We start from the raw sequence: 21683 nt of genomic DNA on the forward strand, positions 1-21683 counted from the left end.
GTTCATCAAATGCTACTGAAATGTTGGCATGGTATAGAAAAAAATATCAGATGAAGGCTAGTCCGGATATTAAAATAATTAGAGTCTAGTTACATATAATCTAAGTTCAGTATTACTTTCAAAAAGGCACTCATTTAAAATATATGTAGTCAGCATTATGATGTTCAATAATTAAATTATAGGATATATAAAAGAGAAAGGATACCTCCTTTACATAAAAAGCACATAGGGTGATCACAGAGCTTAACATGCAAGTTAGGACATGTTTAAGAGTGGAAGAGGTGGGGAATGTTAAATCACTCAGGATCCTGGAACAACAGGTGCAAACTGGGACCTTCCCAGGCAAGTTGGGACGTATAGGCCCCCCACTTCTGGTAAACCATTGAGACAGTGCCATAAAATATTCTTTCTGTTCTTATTTGTAATCACTTCATCATTGTTGAAGATACTAATGGAATACATATTTATTTTATTTTATTTTCTTCCATGTTATGAAAAAATGATTCACTGCCAATAAGACTCCTATAGGTTTGGCTATGAAGCCGAAAAGGATTGAAAGCTTTGTACAATTATCACTGCTAATCTGAAACACACACATGAATGCACACACACAACACATACCAAAGAAACTCACAAAAACCAAAATGAACACACATACAAGTGTGTGTACCTTTGGGCACAAATACCTGCTTATTTTACTCTCAATTCTCTCAGTTGGGATATCAATCTCTGAAGAAGCCAAATAAATTGTTCGTTTTCAACAGCTTCTCAAGTCAAAATACCATCTTTTGCTACCCTGACCTAAGATAACTTCCCTTTATTCTAGGTAGAAATTTTTTCCCTTAAGAAAACCCTAAAGGATAAAACCAACAACTTCTGGTGAATGGCAGGACTTACATTTATAATGATGCCATTAGAATATTAGAAAGTTAGGTCAGAGAAAGGCAAGGGAGGGCTGACCTTATAAATTGTAAATATTTACTTTAAAAATAAATTTACACTTCTAGATTTTATTATGAAATAGCCTTAACATAGACTATACTGCTTTAAATTTTCTGTAAGTAAAACATAGCTATCTAAGCCTAGGAAACTCAACTTTGAAGTTAAGCTATTGATCTGCTCTCCCAGATTGCCAGGAAATAAAAGTGCTTTTTAATATGCAGCAAAGAGGCAGAGGGAGAATCAGCAAAAGATTCTCTGGGAAACAGCGAGAGCTGCATTCAGTAGGGAGTGCCCATTGCTCTCTGCATTGAGCTCCGCAGCCCTGCATTCAGGTCGGGATGGTAAAAGCTTGACAATGTAAATATCCAATAGTGGCTCTTTTTGTTTAATAAACAGACACCCCAGACATTATTCCAGCATTTATTTAGTAGAATCATTGTGAAACAGGTGCCTCACATCAGAACCACAAAAAGTAGGAGAGAGCTGGGGATAGATGCAAAACTGTGTCTCTAAGAAACACACAATTCCTCCTGTTACATAGGAGATACATAAACTGATTTAACTAAAATATTTGGTTTGAGGGGGATTCCTGGGTGGCTCAGCAGTTTAGCTCCTGCCTCAGCCCAGGGCATGGTCCTGGAGTCCCGGGATCAAGTCGCACATCGGGCTCCCTGCATGGAGCCTGCTTTTCCCTCTGCCTGTGTCTCTGCCTCTCTCTATGTGTCTCTCATAAATAAACAAATAAAATCTTTAAAATAAATAAAATAAAATAAAATAAAATATTTGGTTTTGACTGCTTTGTAGATATTGTCAAAATGACAAAAAAAGTCTTAGCTTTGGTATGAAACAAGGCCATAGCCGCTTTCACCACTCCAAGAAGGTTTACAGTGGAGGTACTCTGAAGACACTTTAAAATTCTAAACCTTGATATAAATGAACACCAGTTCATCACATTCAAATTATGTACACACTCATGGTTTTCCAAATTGTCATTTGTGCATGTTTTTCTTTTGTGAATCAATTTACTGTTATTTTGAGATGTATCACTGTGGTCCATTCTATCAAGCTGCAGTCACAGGCAAATGCCAACTAGAAATTCATCAACATTTGTGAAATTATATAAAAATGAGATGGATGTTGTTTGTCAATCAATTTTTGTAAGTCTGAACTGTTTGAGGATAATATTTAATTTAAAATTTTAAGGATATAAAACTTCATATTTTTAGCAAAGGAAAAAGTCAGGGAAAAGATCAAAGCAAAGGGAACAGAATTGAGATTAGAAATCCATTTTAAGCCAAAATGACAATGTCTTCATAAGTTAATATTAATCCTTTAATTATAAATTTCAAAGGTTTAAGTAGTTTCTATGACCTTAGCTTTGAATAATTATGCCATATGGAGCTTTTCTTAAATTTGAAAAAGATGCTGAATTGTTGCTCAAAGCCTTTTAATGACTTCAGGTTGGCACAATTCCAGTATAATCCTTCAGACACTATTAAAATTACAGACCAGGAACCCAAGCTGGTAAATGCTATGTCAGTTTCACAAGTGCTTTCTACTCAGTAGAGTACGGTGTGGAAAATGTTTGATGTGCTCCTATATTTTTAAATATTTAATTTTTAATATGTTTTCAAATTTTGTGAAGCTTACAATAACTACTTATAGTAGAGAATTCACAAAGGAAATGATGGATGAATTTACACTAAACACAAATAAGATCTTTTGTGTATCATAAAGTTAAATGATAATAAAAGGCAAGCACCAAAAATATCTGCCACAAAGGTAAGAATTTTTTCATCCTGTAAGGCGATAAGAAAAACATTAGAACACTAACAGAAGAGGGATCCCTGGGTGGCGCAGCGGTTTGGCGCCTGCCTTTGGCCCAGGGCGCGATCCTGGAGACCCGGGATCGAATCCCACATCGGGCTCCCAGTGCATGGAGTCTGCTTCTCCCTCTGCCTGTGTCTCTGCCTCTCTCTCTCTCTCTCTCTGTGACTATCATAAATAAATAAAAAATTAAAAAAAATATTAAAACGTAAATTAAGAACAACAAATTATTTTTAACAAAAAAATACCAAAAATTAAAGAAAAGTATTAGTGGTAAGGATTGGCTAGATAAAATGGATATTCTGTTGTGGAAAATATAAAATAGTACAACTTTTCGGAAAAGCGATCTGACCCTCTAATTCTATTGGGATCTTAACCTAAGACAAAAACAATGGAAATGTTGACAAAAATATACATATGAAGATGTTCATCTCTGCATCAATGTAGGCAATTTTTTAAAAGCTAAATGTTTAAAAATAAGAGAATACTCCAATACACTATGCTGCATCCATAAAATGGAATATCATGAAACAACGAACACTATATTTTCAAAGAATCTCCAATGACATTGGAATATTCTTTGTATGACTTTTCAAAAAAGCAAAACACTGCACTGTTTATTTAGTGTGATCTCAGTCCGCTAAACTCACATAGCAATTTTACACATACATTAAATTATCACTATTGGTTATCTCTAGTTGGTGGTAGTAACAGGAAATTTTACACTTCTCTGTTTCCCATATTTTCTAAAATAGCTTCTTATTTCAAGAAAGGTTATTTAAAAAATAACTGAGTAGATTTCTGAAACAATGGTAAATTATAAATACCAAAGTTTTAATCAAACTTCTGAAAATGACCCACTACCATCACCTAGTAACAGTCTAATTTTTCAAAGGCTCATGTTTTTTGTGGACTCTGTTTCAGTTTGGTTTAAAAAGATTTTTAAAAGGTGAGAAAAGAAGCTTTCACTTTGCAAATGTCAATCACTGACTCTTTTGGAATCTCTATTTCATGTCTTGTGACCTGCTGGAGGATTTCATGCTTCTTTTAAAGCCACCGAAGATGTCGGCAAGGCCTGAGCTGCTGCTGACAGAGACACAGGTAGGGACTCAGGGATTCCTTCATATCCTCAACATTGTAAGTCCAGTGGCACAACCCAGACCCACAGGGAATGTTCTGTCCAGATTATTTATTATTCTGGTGTTATTTTCCTCTCTGAACCTCAATTTTATGAGAGAAAATTAATTTCTAAACCCCTCAATTCTGACAGGATTCTGGGCTTCTGGCAAACATTTTAGTTTGCAGATTTAAACATGATAAAACATTAAACCTTTTATAAAATACAGTAGAAGAATTCAAGTAGCACTCACAATCGCACAACAGGCAGCAACAGGATTCTCTACCAGTTTACTAGTGTTAATTCAGGTTCTCATATTAAGAACTCTACTGATGCGTGTACAAAAAAATAAAACTATGTCTGAAAAATATTTTATGCAATACATTTAGTTTACTAAGTAACATGGAAGAAATTACCACACTAAAAAAAAAAAAAAAAAAAAAAGATGTGAATATAAAGATGTATCCTGTCTCATCTAAAGTATTTATATGGGTTGAAATCAAATGTGGATGAATCAAAACCAATGACTTATTTATTCATATTACCATTCCCATAGCTAGGCTGAATTTCTCAGTTCATCATCATTCTCTCATTTTCTCAACATTTATCAGTATCTGCTTTGGAGGAGACGCCAACGCATGATCCTGGGGCTTTAGAAACCAGCATTTCACAAGGACTGCTTTCAGGGAACTCAGCCAGGTCTTCCTGCACTTAGAAATGCTGAACTCCTTTCATTAGTTAAGTAAAAACATTTGTCAATCAGAAATACAAATTGCTTTTCACATTAAGAGCTCAGCACTTGTATTTTATCATTGGACCTTGGGATTGGTTAATTCCACCAACTCAACAAAAACTAAACTCATGGCACTGAACACTAGCCTAGGTAATGCTCTCATCCCTTTCTCCAGACTCTCCATCTGCCAACACGTTCCTATGTCCTGATGAACCCTGCTGGCCCCTTTAACCATGGGGGCTAAAGTGCTACCATGCTAAAACACCATTTCTATCTTCTTGTGCTACTTGGGTTCTCAGTTCAATTCAGGAGCATTCCATTCTTCCAGACTCATGCTGCCATCCTCCCTTCTGTATCTGCAGAACTCCAATTCTATCTGGGCAAATTCCCTTACACCTGCTTCCTTCTAGCCACATTCCAGCCCAGCCCAAAGCCTGGCTATTTCACTTCTCCTGGAATTCCTTACTCATAAGAATGCTATTCTTTACTAAAAGCATAGATGATATCAGATAGAAGGTCCTTGCAAGTCTCATCACAGACCCCCTTGTATCTTTACCAGTTCTCTCCTTCCTTCCTCCCTCCTTGGAAGTCATGGCTCCTATAATTCACTCACTCAGTATATGCTAGGAGGGTACCTATCAGGTGCCAAGTTTTCTAAACACTAGCAGTACAGAAGTGAACAAGGCAGACAAGGTCCTGCTAAAAGAGCTTATATTCTAATGTGGGGGATGCGGATGAATAGAAAATAAACAATCAGAAAAATGAAAAGATGAGTCCAGATAATGAGATGAGCTATGAAGACAATGGGACCACTGAAGGTGGTAGAGCTGGACACAACTTTAGAGAGAGAGGTCAGGGAAGGATATGGAGCAGTACAGAGTGAGGAGAAGGAAGATGGCCACAGAAAATCTGGGGGAAGAACATCCCGACAGAGGGGTGGCAGGTGTCAAGGCCTGGAGGAAGGAGAGCACTAGGCCTACTCCAGGAACAGGCCAAGGTCTCCTGAGGCTGGATGCCTGTGGCCAAGGAGTGAGGGTGGGCCTGTGCTGGTCTTCCATCCACACCTTCCTGCCTCAGGTGGTGGCCCTCCGGTGTCTATGGCTCTCTGCATCACTAAGCAATAGCTCTCCATTAGTCTCTTCTTGTGTACTGCAACACAATTTCAGCCTAAAAATATACTCCCTTAAGAACTACACCTTCCTTTTAATACCAGACATATTCACGAATCTCCACTGCCACACTTATCTACTGAGACTCTGTTTCTGTCCACAGTATTCCTTTCAGGGCTCTATCCAAGATCATCAATGACTTCTCATTTTCAAATCCCGGGACCTTTCCTCCACCCTCAGCCTTCCTGATTTTCTGTCACATTCTTGAAAATCCACCTTTCTAAATATTCTCTTCGTTTCCATGAAAATACATTCTTCTCAGATTCCTCTTACCTTGAGGACCCTTCTTTGACTGTTTCCTCCCTGACCTCTTCAATGAAATTCTTCCTTCACAGCTGCCTGTTTTCTTCCTGTAACCCTCTCTTGAACAGGCCCTCTCTGTGGGTGACCCTTACAGCTGTTTGTTCCAGTCCTGCCTTCTCTTATGATTATCTACAAACGTTCTTTCCACAGCTAGAGAACATCACAGCTGGGCAGAGCAGAGGCACTTCAAAGCCAACAAGTTCATCGCGGTACATACCTTCTTCCTCCCCAAACCAGACTTCTACCTTCCTGATTTATGAACAGTCGGGTTATATTTCACAAGTCTAATCAACCTCACAACTATAATCAATGCCATTTCTGAAATGATTTTCAAACATGTCCCCTTTGTCACTGCTATGCTCTCACTGCCCTCCAGCTCCTCAAACGTGCCCTCAGGGGCCTCCTGCCTGCGTGAATCTGGTCCCCACCAACTCCTACTGAGAGGGCATCTGAAAGATTTTCCTAAGAAACACTTGAATCTTGACATTCAGGGCTTAACAACTTTTGGCAGCTCCTTATTGTTTACCCAATGAAGCTAAAATACTACTACAGTTTGGGAGACTTTCAGTGATCTTGAGCTATCTTTTAGCCTGAACTAATCACTCCCTTTGATTAACCTCTATGCCATGCATGTAAATGGCTTTGCTCTTGCTGTTGTTATTCCTTTGGCTTAGAATGCCATCTTGCATATCTATTACTGATATCTAGTAAAAACAACATCTCTTCCAGTTAATTTTCCCTCATTACCTTAATAGGAATAATTTCCCCCAATTCACACTCCACCTTGCATCATAGTCATTTTTGTACCTGTGTATGTCTTGGCGTCACTATTATTTTATGATTCCTTGAGAACAGTGCCTTTTTTTTTTCTTTTTCCTGTGTATCCCCACAGTGTCTGGGATAATGCCTTTCTGGGTTATAGAAGAGTTTCCAGAAATGTTTGCCAAATGAATCACTAATGGTTTCTAATACTGATTTTTTTTTTCATTTTCTGTAACCTGCTAATTAGTTACAACACATATAAACCTATACTGGAAAAAGTTCATCTTCTACTAAAGAGACACATTTGAAATGTGAATATGTAATGAAAGAAAATTAAGGCCAAACTTGTATGTTTTATAAGTCTGGCTTTGTTATGTCCAATTTCCTTAAATTAGTATGCACTGGTACACATGCCATTTAAGAACATTTAGAAATACCTCGAGCTGTTGGCAGAGACAAATGGAGCCAAGGCAAGGCATGATAAGAGTCGCCAGAGAGAGGGGTGCCTGGGGGGCTCTGTCGGTTGAGCATTCAACATGTGATTTTGCCTCAGGGTCCTGGGATAGAGCCTTGCATGGGGTTCTTTACTCAGTGTGGAGTCTGCTTGTCTCCCTCTCCCTCTGCCCTTCCCCCCTGCTTGCACATGCTCTCCCTCTAAAATATACAAATAAGTCTTAAAAAAAAAAAAGAGTCAAAAGAGAGAATACTATTTTCACTCTTCATCAGTCTCATTGATCTGCTATCATTGGAGGGTAAAACTGTCCAGATAAGGAACTTTTCTAAGATGTGTAAAAGGCATCTCAACTGGAACCCACCGCCAGTGGCCCTGCCTCCTGCTTCAGCCATCTTCCTTCAGCTGCCAGAAGGCTGACTCCATTGGTCCACTGGCTCCAGCAAGTCTCCTCGGAATCACCCTTGACTGCTCAACAGCATGCCTCTCTCTTTCTGTCTTCCGCCTCACATCAGAACCAATAGAGGATGCCATCAGTTCCACCTTTAGAAACTAATCTGACTCTCATCAGGTTTCACCCTTGGCTGCTGTTGCCCAGGCAGAGCCTCTGTCAACCGGTCTAAGTTCTGGCAGTGGCCTTTTAACTAGTCTCCCTACTTCCTTTCTTGTCCTCAATTCAGTCTCTTCTCAGCATGCACAGAGAGATCCTATTCAAATGTGAACCAACACATTCTACTTCATTGCTCAAAACCTGTGAAGCCTCCTGACTCCCAGAGAGTCAGAGCAAAAACCCTGAGGTTCATCCCCTGAGGTTTCTTCCCTGACTTCATTACCTCCTTCTCCTCCTTCTCTTTGGTCTCCATTTCTGGCCATATCAGCCTTCTTGCTTTCCTCTAAGAAGCCAGGCTCACTTCTGCCTCTTTAGAATTTTCTTCTTATTTATTTCTGGGTTCAGAACTATGCTGCCAAGGGCAAAGTCTGCTGAAATCTGAGTCTCAGATAAATTAAGATACTATAAAAGAAGCACCTTAGGATCACAATCCATGTAAAACTAATGGAGCAGTGCTTAGAATGGTGGTGTGTGTTTTATGAAGGCATAACATTTAAAGATGAAGAAAAGGTAAAAAAAAGTAAGCAGAACTGGAAGATTCTTAGATTACCATTTTCAAGTTCTTCGATCTCAAGATTAGATTGGTCTAAAGGAACTAAAAAGGCAACTGATAGTTGCTATGATTAATAGCAATTCACATTTACTACCCAATTAAAAAGTTTCTTCCTTTCTAGAACAGTGAAAGAATATTTGAGATTGTACCTGGAAATTCAGTCAACCCAAGATGTGCAAACATTATATTGACATATATATCAAAAATGTATCAATTCAAAAGAAACTTTCCTTAATTTGAAATAGTAATCTGGGAAACTATGTCATCATTTACATTATGCTGTTACAAAGTTCCAAAAGATTGTGAAATAGAGAAATGACTATTAGAAAACTGAAGAAAGATCTGAAACCTAGACTTAGCCTAGGAAAACTTAGGGCTACAGCCCAAATATGCCTACTCAGTACAATACTGGACAATATTACACATTGTTTTATCACAATGTGCATTTAATCATTATGGAATGGGATATTCCACACTATCCTCTCCATGGACATTAAGGGAAAATAGGAAATCTAACTCCCTGGATTATTTTTGTGGAGCTTAAACATATAGCAAGATAGTTAAATTGCTCATTTGAACAGTTGGTAAATTTCAGTAGTTCTATGCCTACCACATTTTCGAGATTAGGTGCAAGGTGGCAGCAGTGTGGTCCAAGCACAGGTTTCAGGGGCCTGTACAAACTCAGCTAGATAGCTCACCTTTTCCAAAGTCACTTCTGTCTCAGCAGCATGAGTCTTTTTCAGCTCCATCTTCATCTTTTCTGACTCAGCCTTCAGTTTGTAGACAGTAGTCTCGTGGTCCCTCGCAGCTCTTTGTTTTTCCTCTTCACGAAGAAGACCGAGCTCTACTAGCTGCTGTTTCCGCTGGGAGTTCACGTGAATCAGCTCTTCTCTCAGCTTATGAACTTGGGCCTCCATGTCAGCAATAACCTTGTGTTTAAAAATGGAAAAATGGGTAGAGGATATGAATGGGAAAAATCATAAAAGGAGAATCGCAAAAGGTTAACATACAAGTTCACTCTTTCCTTCCTTTCTCTCTCCTTCCTTCCCTCTTTCTTTACCCTCATCACTTATTCTCCCATCCCATGCCATTCTCTCCTAGCTTAGACATAAAATTCTACCTAGAATGTTTTACCATATACAACATGTTTAGTTCTATTTGCTTCAAATATCTATGTAAATGGAGTACTATGTAAATGTATTCTCATGCAATGTGCTTTTTCAAATATTCAACATTATATTCCTAAGATTCATCTAGTATTTGCTATGGTATTTTTGTTTTTATTTCATTGATATCAGATCTTACTTCATGATGCATGCTATATTCTTGGGTTTACTTTATATTCCTTCTCTTGATTTATTTTCAGTATTTAACACATTTTTTTAGAAGATTTTATTTATTTACACCACCTAACCAGCTTTGCAAGAAATATAAAGGGGGACTCTGTAAAAGAAAGAGGAAGCCCAAAGAAATAATTCACAAAAACAGGGACTGAATAGGTATTATGATGACACTAAATTCATATCTTTCAATAGTAACTCTGAACGTGAATGGGCTAAATGATCCCATCAAAAGACACAGGGTTTCATACTGGATAAAAAAGCAACATCCATCTATTTGCTGTCTACTAGAGACTCATTTTAGACCTAAGGACACCTACAGCCTGAAAATGAAAGGTTGGAGAACGATTTATCATTCAAATGGTCCTCAGAAGAAAGCTGGGGTACCAATCCTCATATCAGATAAATTAGTTTATCCTAAAGACTGTAGTAAGAGATGAAGAGGGACACTATAATCATACTTAAAGGATCTATCCCACAAGAGGACCTAACAATCAAGAATATTTATGCCCCTAATGTGGGAGCTGCCAAGTATATCAATCAATTAATAACCAAAGTAAAGACATACTTAGATAATAATACTCTAATACTGGGAGACTTCAACATGGCACTTTCTGCAAATGACATATATTCTAAGCACAACATCTCCAAAGAAACAAGAACTTTAAATGATACACTGGACCAGATGGATTTCACAGATATTTATAGAACTTTACATCTGAATGCACCTGAATACACATTCTTCTCAAGTGCACATGGAACTTTCTCCAGAATAGACCACATACTGGGTCACAAATGAGGTCTCAACCGATATCAAAAGATTGGGATTGTCCCCTGCATATTTTCAGACCATAATGCTTTGAAACTTGAACTCAATCACAAGAAGAAATTTGGAAGAAACTCAAACATGTGGAGGTTAAAGAGCATCCTGCTAAAAGATGAAAGGGTCAACCAGGAAATTAGAGAAGAATTAAAACGATTCATGGAAACTAATGAAAATGAAGATACAACCGTTCAAAATCTTTGGGATACAGCAAAAGCAGACCTAAGAGGGAAATACATTGCAATATAAGCATCCCTCAAAAAATTGGAAAAAACTCAAATACACAAGCTAACCTCACACCTAAAGGAACTGGAGAAAGAACAGCAAATAAAACCTACACTAAGCAGAAGAAGAGAGTTAATAAAGATTCAAACAGAACTCAATGAAATAAAGACCAGAAGAACTGTGGAACAGATCAACAAAACCAGGAGTTGGTCCTTTGAAAGAATTAATAAGATAGATACCATTAGCCAGCCTTACTAAAAACAAAAGACAAAAGACTGTAATTAATAAAATCACGAATGAAAAAGGAGAGATCACAACCAATACCAAGGAAATACGATTTTAAAAACATATTATGAGCAGCTATATGCCAATAAATTAGGCAATCTAGAAGAAATGGACACATTTCTGGAAAACCACAAACTACCAAAATTGGAACAGGAAGAAATAGAAAACCTGAACAGGTCAATAACCAGGGAATAAATTGAAGCAGTCATCAAAAACCTCCCAAGGCACAAAAGTCCAGTGCCAGATGGCTTCCCAGGGGAATTCTATCAAACGTTTAAAGAAGAAACAATACCTATTCTACTAAAGCTGTTCTGAAAGACAGAAAGGGATGAAATACTTCCAAACTCATTTTATGAGGCCAGCATCACCTTAATTCCAAAATCAAAGACCCTACCAAAAAGGAGAATTATGGACCAATATCCCTGATGAACACAGATGCAAAAATTCTCAAGAAGATACTAGCCAATAGGATCCAATAGTACATTAAGAAGATTATTCGCCATGACCAAGTGGGATTTACCCCCAGAATGGAAGGCTGGTTCAACACTCATAAAGCAATCAACGTGATAGATCATATCAACAAGAGAAAAAACAAGAGCCATATGATCCTCTCAATAGATGCAGAGAAAAGCATTTGACAAAATACAGCATCCATTCCTGATCAAAACTCTTCAGAGTGTAGGGATAGAGGGAACATTCCTCAGCATCTTAAAAGCCATCTATGAAAAGCCCACAGCAAATATCATTCTCATGGGAGCCTTTCCTCTAAGATCAGGAACACAACAGGGATGTCCACTCTCACCACTGCTATTCAACATAGTACTAGAAGTCCTAGCCTCAGCAATAAGGCAACAAAAAGAAATAAAAGGCATTCAAATTGGCAAAGAAATCAAACTCTCCTTCTTTGCAGTTGACATGATACTGTACATAGAAAACCCTAAAGACTCCACCCCAAGATTGCTAGAACTCATATAGCAATTTGGCAGTGTGGTAGCATACAAAATCAATGCCCAGAAATCAGTGGCATTTTTATACACTAACAATGAAACTGAAGAAAGAGAGATTAAGGACTCAATCCCATTTACAATTGCACCCAAAAGCATAAGATACCTAGGAATAAACCTAACCAAAGAGGTAAAGGATCTATACCCTATAAACTATAGAACACTCCTGAAAGAAATTGAGGAAGACACAAAGAGATGGAAAACTATTCCATACTTACGGATTGGAAGAATTAATATTGTAAAAATGTCAATGCTACCCAGGGCAATTTACACATTTAATGCAATTCCTATAAAAATACTGTGGACTTTCTTCAGAGAGTTGGAACAAATAATCTTAAGCTTTGTGTGGAATCAGAAAAGACCCCGAATAGCCCGGGGAATATTGAAAAAGAAAACCAGAGCCAGGGGCATCACAATGCTGGATTTCAGGTTGTACTACAAAGCTGTAACAAGACAGTGTGGTACTGGCACAAAAACAGACACATAGATCAGTGGAACAGAACAGAGAACCCAGAAATGGGCCCTCAACTCCATGGTCAACTAATAGTCGACAAAGCAGGAAAGACTATCCACTGGAAAAAGGACAGTATCTTCTATAAATGGTGCTGGGAAAATTGGACAGCCATGTGCAGAAGAACGAAACTAGACCACTCCCTTGCACCATACACAAAGATAAACTCAAAATGTATGAAAGATCTAAATGTGAGACAAGAATCCATCAAAATCCTAGAGGAGAACACGGGCAACACCCTTTTTGAACCTGGCCACAGCAACTTCTTGCAAGATACATCTATGAAGGCAAAGGAAACAAAAGCAAAAATGAAATATTAGGACTTCATCAGGATAAAATGCTTCTTCACAGCAAAAGAAACGGTCAACAAAACTAAAAGACAACCTACAGAATGGGAGAAGATATTTGCAAATGACATATCAGATAAAGGGCTAGTATCCAAGATCTATAAAGAACTTATTAAACTCAACAGCAAAGAAACAAACAATCCAATCATGAAATGGGCAAAAGACATGAACAGAAATTTCACCAAAGAAGACATAAACATGGCCAACAAGCACATGAGAAAATGCTCCGCACCACTTGCCATCAGGGAAATACAAGTCAAAACCACAATGAGATACCCCCTCACACCAGTAAGAAGGGTGAAAATTAACAAGACAGGAAACAAGAAATGTTGGAGAGGATGTGGAGAAAGGGGAACCCTCTTGCACTGTTGGTGGGAATGTGAACTGGTACAGCCACTCTGGAAAACTGTGTGGAGGTTCCTCAAAGAGTTCAAAATACAGTTACCCTACGAACTGGCAATTTACCCCAAAGATACAGATGCAGTGAAACGCCAGGACACCTGCACCCCAATGTTTATAGCAGCAATGGCCACAATAGCCAAACTGGAAGGAGCCTCGGTGTCCATCGAAAGATGAATGGATAACGAAGATGTGGTCTATATACACAATGGAATATTACTCAGCCTTTAGAAATGACAAATACCCACCATTTGCTTCCATGTGGATAGACCTGGAGGGTATTATGCTGAGTGAAGTAAGTCGGAGAGGGACAAACATTATATGGTCTCATTCATTCAGGGAATATAAAAAATAGTGAAAGGGAAAAAAGGGGAAAGGAGAAAAAATGAGTGGGAAATATCAAAGAGGGTCACAGAACATGAGAGACTCCTAACTCTGGGAAACGAACAAGGAGTAGTGGAAGGGGATGTGGGCAGGGGGATGGGGTGACTGGGTGACTGGCACTGAGGGGGGCACTTGACAGGATGAGCACTGAGCGTTATGCTATGTGTTGGCAAATCAAACTCCAATAAAAAATATACAAAACAAAAAAAATATTGAAAAAAAAGATTTTATTTACTTATTCATCAGAGACTCAGCAAGAGAGACAGAGACACAGGTAGAGGGAGAAGCAGGCTCCATGTAAGGAGCCTGATGTGGGACTCAATCCCAGGACCCTGGGATCATGCTGTGAGCCAAAGGCAGATGCTCAACTGCTGGGCCACTCAGGTGTCCCTAACTCATTTATCTTTATACTTTCTTCTTGTCCTTTTTTTTTTTTAATAATTTTTTATTGGTGTTCAATTTGCCAACATATAGAATAACACCCAGTGCTCATCCCATCAAGTGCCCCCCTCAGTACCCATCACCCAGTCACCCCCACCCTTTCTTATTTTCTGATTTATTGACTTAAGACTATAATCCGCCTCCAACTACTGTATCGGTTTAATCTCTCAGGTGTAGATAAATAGTATTATCATTCAGCTCAAAATATTTTTTAACTTCCTTTATTATTTTCTGGTTTATTTATATAAATGGTTTATTTATATAAACCATTTAGAAGCATATTTCTTAATTCTCAAGCATATGGGGCATATTAGTTTCCTGAGGCTGCGATCACAAGTACCCCAAACTAGGTGGCTTAATGCAACAGCCAACTACTCTCTCACAGTTCTAGAGATTAGTAGTCTGAGATCAAGGTGCTGGCAGGGATGATTCCTTCTGAAGGCTGAGAGAGAGAATCTGTTCCACTCCTCCCTTCTAGTTTCTCATTTCTGCTTGCAATCCTTGGTATTCCTTGGTTTGTAGACACATCATTCCAATCTCTGCGTCAACTTCAAATGGCTTTTTTGTGTATCTGTGTCTCTGGATCCAAATTTTCCTCTTCTTTTAAGGACACAGGTCATCTTGGGTCTTTAGAATGTAATTAGTGCCTTTATAAAATGGGATTAGCGCCTTTTCAAAAGGAACTAAGAGACCCCTTGCCCTTTCCACCATGTGAGGATACAGTGAGAAAGTGCTAGCTATGAACCAAGAAGAGGGTCCTCATCAGAACACAACCATGCTGGTGCCTTGATCTTTGACTTCCCAGCCTCCAGAACTGTGACAAATGAATTTCTGTTATTTATAAGCCACCCAGCCTGTGGTATTTTGTTATAGAAGCCAAAACAGACTAAGACATGTAGTCCAAGAAAAAGAGACATGCAAAGATTTTATCTAAGTTAGTCTGATTTGAAAGCCTTTGTTTTTTATCACATACTATACTGTATCAAACTAGTAAGAACTTTTTATAAAGAATGAAACTTACTGTATTTTATTAATTTATTCTTATTGTGCACCTCTATGATTAGAACAACATTGCCTCCCACAGTTGCAAGGTCATAATGTCTTTATTAAAAATAAAAAATGAGCAAAAAAGTTTGCTTTCCAAAACCACTGACACCAACTCAAACTCAATTTCTATCTTTGTCAAAGTACGTAAAAATATTTTTAATGGTATCATCACTGTCTGGGTCTTACTTTGCCTTTTCCTATACCTAATTTTACTTCTTCATTGCCTTTTTATTAGTGTATTTGTCACTTTTAGTGGCTCTTTGATATTTCATCATTGCAGGATATTGTAATTTACTTAATCATATTATTCTTGGATATTTGTCTTTTTCCCATTAGTCATTATTATATATGAGACATCTATGAATAAATTACACTGGTATTTTGCTTTTAGGTTATATTATCAAAATTCTTTGGTCAAAAGAATAGCTTTCTAACTTTTTTTTCCAGATTGTTCTACAGAAACAATGAATCCATTTCTAGTGTGAACAATGTGGATACATGGGCCTGTTTCTCCACACCCTTGCTACTGCTGTACTTCATAATTTTGTATATTTTCATTAGTTGACTAGGAATGTGATGATAATTTAAGGACGGTATTTTAAATTGCTGGCACATTGGTATAAACTGGCACTAGTCCAATGATGGTTTTCAAATAGAAAAACTATAATGAAAAATGTATCAACTAATTATGGAAGAAATAAACATTAAATGAAAGAACCTAATGCTGAAGACTTCCCTGGGGTATTTAATATTTCAGTCCTTAGCATGTGCTGATAACTACAGTGATGGAACTGCCAAGATCAATCTAGAATAGATGTGTTCATTTTTCTTTAATATTATAAATAGTGAGCTAGAAAGCTTCATCTGTCTGACTGATATAAAAGAGTAGAATTACAAAGAAATTTTACAAATTAATAAAGGCTGTATCTGTAGGAAACACTGTAAGGACAACTTTTTTTTTAGTGGAGTTCAATTTGCCAACGTATAGCATAACACCCAGGGCTCATCCCGTCAAGTGCCCCCCTCAGTGCCTGTCACCCAGTCACCCTAACCCCCATCCACTTCCCTTTCCACCACCCCTTATTCGTTTCCCAGTTAGGAGTCTCTCATGTTCTGTCTCCCTCACTGATATTTCCCACTCATTTTTTCTCCTTTTCCCTATAATCCCTTTCACTATTTTTTATATTCCCCAAATGAATGAGACCATATAATGTTTTGTAAGGACAACTTTTAATCAAGCTGATTTTAATTAACAGTTAAAAACATACAGACCAGAAAACATGGAAGCAACCCAAATGTCCATCAACAGATAAATGGATAGGCAAAGTGTGGTCTCTGCATACGAAGCAATATTATTCAGCTTAAAGGAAGAAGGAAAATTCTGCCTTATGCTACAACATGGATGAACCTTGAGGACATTATGCTAAGTGAAATAAGCCACTCACCAAAAGACAAATGCTGTTGATTCCACTTACTTGAGGTGCTTAAGGTAGTCAGAATCATAAAGACAGAAAGTAGAATAGTGGTTGCTGGGGGCTGGGGGAAGGATTGGGGGATTACCGTTTAAAGGGCATAGAGTTTGAATTTTATAAGAGTTCTGAGGATGGATGTGGTGATGGGTGCACAACAATGTGAATGTATTTAATGCCACTAAGTTGAACACTTCAAAATGGTTAAGATGGTAAATTTTATGTTATGTGTATTTTATAATAAAAAGATGAATTACAATAAACCCCACCAAAACACTAAACATGCACACCAATTTCCTTGGAAAGCTAATGACTCTTGAAACCACCCTGAATCTGATAATTTTGGCAGAAGAATTGAGAGTTTGAAACACCTAATAAATGATTATGGATTGCCAGGATTATCATCAAAGCAGTCCCAAACAAAATTTAAAAATACAAATTATGAAAGCAAAATGTAGCTAAATTGGGAACACATTCATGGTTAAGAAAGAATCATTTGGACTATCTTGCAAATTGAAAAATTATTCTATAGGTAATCTTGGAATAACAATACATTAATAAGTTGATGTATTAGGTTACTCTGTACTTTCACAGAAAGTTTATGAGCAATCACCACTACTGGCTGAAATATTTCCAATGTGCTACTCTTTAATTTATAATTATATATAATTCACTATTTGTTAGCATCTATGATGTAGAAGCCATTGTAAGTGACTTCTAGAAAAAAAATTTTCCTAAAGACTTTCGACTGTGATATATAAGCTACACACACACACACACACACACACACACGGCATAGAGCCAGAAGAGAAGACAAAGTGTCATAAAAGTTCAAAAGAGGGAACAGTTTTTTTTTGAGCTAGGAAGAATTCTGGAAAACTGAATAAAATTGAATGCATCTGAGGTGGACTTTAAGAGACAAATTAGTACCACTTGGGGTCAGGGACAAATATAGGACATTTCAGGCAGAAAGAATGAGTTGCACGGAAGAAGAAAAACAGAACATCAAAGGATAGGGGAAATCTCAGAAAAGAGAGATTTGCTGCACACATTGAAGATATTAAACCAAGGCACTGGAAGACCAATAAGATACCTCAACTGGATGCTAGAGAGGAGTATATGGGGATAGTAAGAGAAGAAATACCACTGAATTTGTATTAAGAAAGATTAAAGTGGAATGGGTTTCTATAATGGGTTAGAGATACCAGGGAGGAGAAGGCCAGCAGACAAGAATGGGTGATACAATTTCAGAAGTAGAATTAAAAGGGCTAAGCAACTAAATGTGTGTTGAAGGCAAGGAAGAGACAGGAATATTGGTGGTTTAGGATGGTTATTTCAGGTAGTTTGGTAATTAGATATTCTGAGAGGCCCTCTCGAGATGAAACAACCAGATTCTGTATAAAATACAATGTTTTCTTTCTTTGCTCATAGGAAGTAAGGGAAAAATCCAAAGGGAAAACCAAACAAAACAAAAATCACACATATATAAACTACATGGGCCAAAAATAGGATAATGAGCAGTAAGCATACCCAAATGGCAAGACATCTTTGAAGACAAATGTCCTTATTGGTACTGCAGCTTCAGGGACAAGGGATATGGGAGCTGAACATGATTCCACAGAATTAAGTCAGAGAGCCTAGAATAGGCCTAAAGTGGTTCCAGTTCCATAGTGTTATTTACTCCTGCCTGAAGCTAAAACAAATTCCCTCTGGAGAAAAGCTTCTTTGGTTTAATGTCTCCAAGTTTTCCATAAATTAAGATAAACCAAAAATGAGCTCATAGTAGAAAAATTACTGAATCCAGAAAAGAAAAAAAAAACAAAACATCATTGGTATGAGTCAGCAAAAATAGATTTCCACTGGCAAGCACTTCAAATATGAGAATTATCAGAAAATAAGATAAAATAATTATGTCTTAAATATTTTAAAAAACAAAAGATGGAATCACAAAATTAGTAAATCAGAAGAGATTATGCAAAAATTGCTAGATTTGAGGGGAAAAAATATAAATTCCAAAAAATAAGGTTTTTGAATAAAAGATAGAATAGATGAGTTAAAGCAGTTTAAACATAGCAGAAGCAAAAAATAGTGAAAGAGAAGGAAGATCTTAATAAATTACTAGGGATACAACATATTAGTATCAGAAGACAATAACTATAAGTGAGATGTTTAAAGCTCTGGAAGGTAAAATAAAAATATCTAACATACGTCTAGAGTTCCTAGAAGGAGGGGACAGAGAAGAGAAGATACAAAGCATATGTAAAAATGACTGAAAATTTTCCAGAACGGGAAAAAGCAAAAATCCACAGAAATAGTGAGTTGAATAAATATCAACCAGGATAAAAAAGGAAGGAAGGAAGGGAGGAAGGAAGGAAGGAAGGAAGGAAGGAAGGAAGGAAGGAAGGAAGGAATGGAAGGAAAGAGCTCCACATCTATATATTAGGTAATGAAATGGCAGAACACAAAAGACAAAGAGAAAAACTTAAAAGCAGGCAAAGTGAGGGAAAAACAGAATACATTCAGTAAATTACATCCCAGTAGCAACAAGTACACCAAACATCCAGATCTTGGGTTCTAGTACCATTCTTCAATAAAAGGAACCAGTGGCCCTTGGACAGATGACTGATTCTAAGAATGGGCAGGAAATACATAAGATGAATCCAAACATCTCGCTGGATGGAACCAGCTGATACAGGAACCAACTGAAAGACCTTCCAATGGCCAATGCTGGAACAATTTGAGAAAAAAGGATTAGACTATATCCAAAGAATAAAATAAATATCCATGAAAATATACTCTATAAATGATTTAATAAATTAATAAAATGAGGGAGAATAAACAAATCTTCCTTGCAGAAGAATTCCAAATTATAATGAAGGGTATTTTACAAATTCCTAATGGTTACTCCTCAAAACTGTCAAAGTCCTCAAAAGTAAGGAAAATCTGACAAACTATCATAGCAGAGGAGACTAAGGAGAGATAACAACTAAATGTAATGTTATATTCTAGATGGGATCCTGGAACCAAAAAAATGACATTAGGTTAAAAACTAAGCAAATCTGAATAAGGTATGGATTTTAGTTAAAGGTGATTTATCAATATTGGTGCATAGTTATATCCAATGTATCATACTAATATGAGATGTTAGTAATAGGGGAAACTGGGTACAAGGCATATGGGAGCTTTTTATATTATCTTCTCAATTTCTCTGTAAATCTAAAAATGTTTTTAAAATAAAATCTATTTTAAAAAGGGTAAGAAAGAAGCATAGAAAAAAGGGGGAAAGATGAAAAAAGTAAGGTCTATTAATAATTGCAACAAGTGTAAATGGACCAAAATTACTACCTAAAAGAGTGTGATAGTTCAGATTTTTAAAACAAATCAAAATTCATCCATTTTTTAAATGAGACATACTGAAGACATGAAGAAACTGAAACTAAGGAAATGGAAAAAGTTATGCCAGTAAAATATTAACCAAAGATACTGTCAAAATAGAGTATCATTAAATTATTATTTTTAAAGATTTCATTCACCAAAGAGATACATCTAAACTATATACATGTGATAAAACAAACTCAGATTATATATACAACAAATTTACTGGAACTACAGGGGAAAATGGAAAAATTCACCATTCTAGTAGATTTCATCTCTCTCTCTCTTCTCTCTCTCTCTCTCTCACACACACACACACACACACACACACACACACACATACAAGCATAAAACCTAAATGTCAACATACTGCAAAAACAATGGTGGTATCAAAAACCATTCTTAACACGATTGCAATTAAATTTGGAACCATGACAAAAATAGTAAGAACAAAACCAAAATAATTCCCTACATACTTCAAAATTTTAAACATACATTTTAAGTAACTCATGTCTCAGGACGCCTAAGTGACTCAGTTGGTTAAGTGTATGATCCTTAATTTTGGCTCAGGTCATGATCTCAGGAAGGTGAAATGAAGTCCTGTGTTGGCTCTCTCTGTGCTGGGTGTGGAGTCTGCTTAAGATTCTCTCTTTCCTTTGCCCACCCGCCCACCACATTCTCTTTCTAAAATAAAGAAAGAAATACCTTATAGTTCAAAATGAAATTAAGATAAAAACTAAAGTACTTAGAATTGATTTCTGGAAGAAGACCAAAAACATTTTTTTTTCATTTTTTTCATTTTTTTTTCATGAGGGAGTTAGTGCCAACAGTCGGGGTGCATGGGAGATATTTTACTGTATCTATTTTTGTAACTTTTAAATTGATTGATATTAACATATTTCCCAATAAAAATAAATTTATAACATTTAAATTAAAATTCTCAGAAATGACTGATAATGAAAATATTATTTACCAAATCCTGAAGGATGAAACTAAAGTGAAGGAAATATGTAGCCACAACATGCTATCTATTTTTCAAAGTCCAATTGTTAATAAAAAGCCAATTTAAGAAATTAAACAATTTCTGGTAAGACTGATAAAGGAAACAAGAAAGAAGGCACAAATAAACAATATTGGGGCTGAAAATAAAGTTGTGGCAATATTACCTGGAAAAAAAGAGATAGTCACTAAAATTAAAAAAAAAATACTACAAATCCATCACAGATTAAAAAGGGCATACCATAAAAATATTATGCCAATCATTGGAGAACCAAAGTGAAATAGATTCCTAGGAAAACCTAAACTGCCAAAAATAAGAAATAAAATAAAATAATCTAACTAGTAAATTGAAAGAATAGTGAAAAATCTTCCTACAAAGAAAACTCTAAGCTTACATAATTTCCAAGTACGTTCTAAAAAAATTTCCCAGAAGATAGATCATTCTGGTCTTTATAACCTCTTGCAGAGTATACAGAAATGTACTCTCAAACTATTTCAGAAATCATGATATTGATACCAAAGGATGACAAGAATAGCAAGAGAAATAAAAATTATATGCCAACTCAT

At 36.7% G+C, this 21683-nt stretch overlaps 1 protein-coding gene across 9 annotated transcripts in view; it reads right to left on the minus strand.

The window, feature by feature from the left end:
• Nucleotides 1-21683, minus strand: part of CEP112 (centrosomal protein 112) — a 401294-nt gene that overhangs the window by 144034 nt on the left and 235577 nt on the right. For all 9 annotated transcript variants that reach the window (XR_007412846.1, XR_007412847.1, XM_049113963.1 and 6 more), the window contains one exon: nucleotides 9166-9396. Coding sequence is in view for 7 of the 9 variants with exons in the window: in XM_049113963.1 (XP_048969920.1) it covers nucleotides 9166-9396 (231 nt within the window). In the remaining 2 variants the exon portion in view is untranslated. The remainder of the gene's footprint in view (nucleotides 1-9165; nucleotides 9397-21683) is intronic.

This window comes from Canis lupus, chromosome 9 (genome assembly GCF_003254725.2).
Source record: "Canis lupus dingo isolate Sandy chromosome 9, ASM325472v2, whole genome shotgun sequence".
Lineage (NCBI taxonomy): Eukaryota > Metazoa > Chordata > Mammalia > Carnivora > Canidae > Canis > Canis lupus.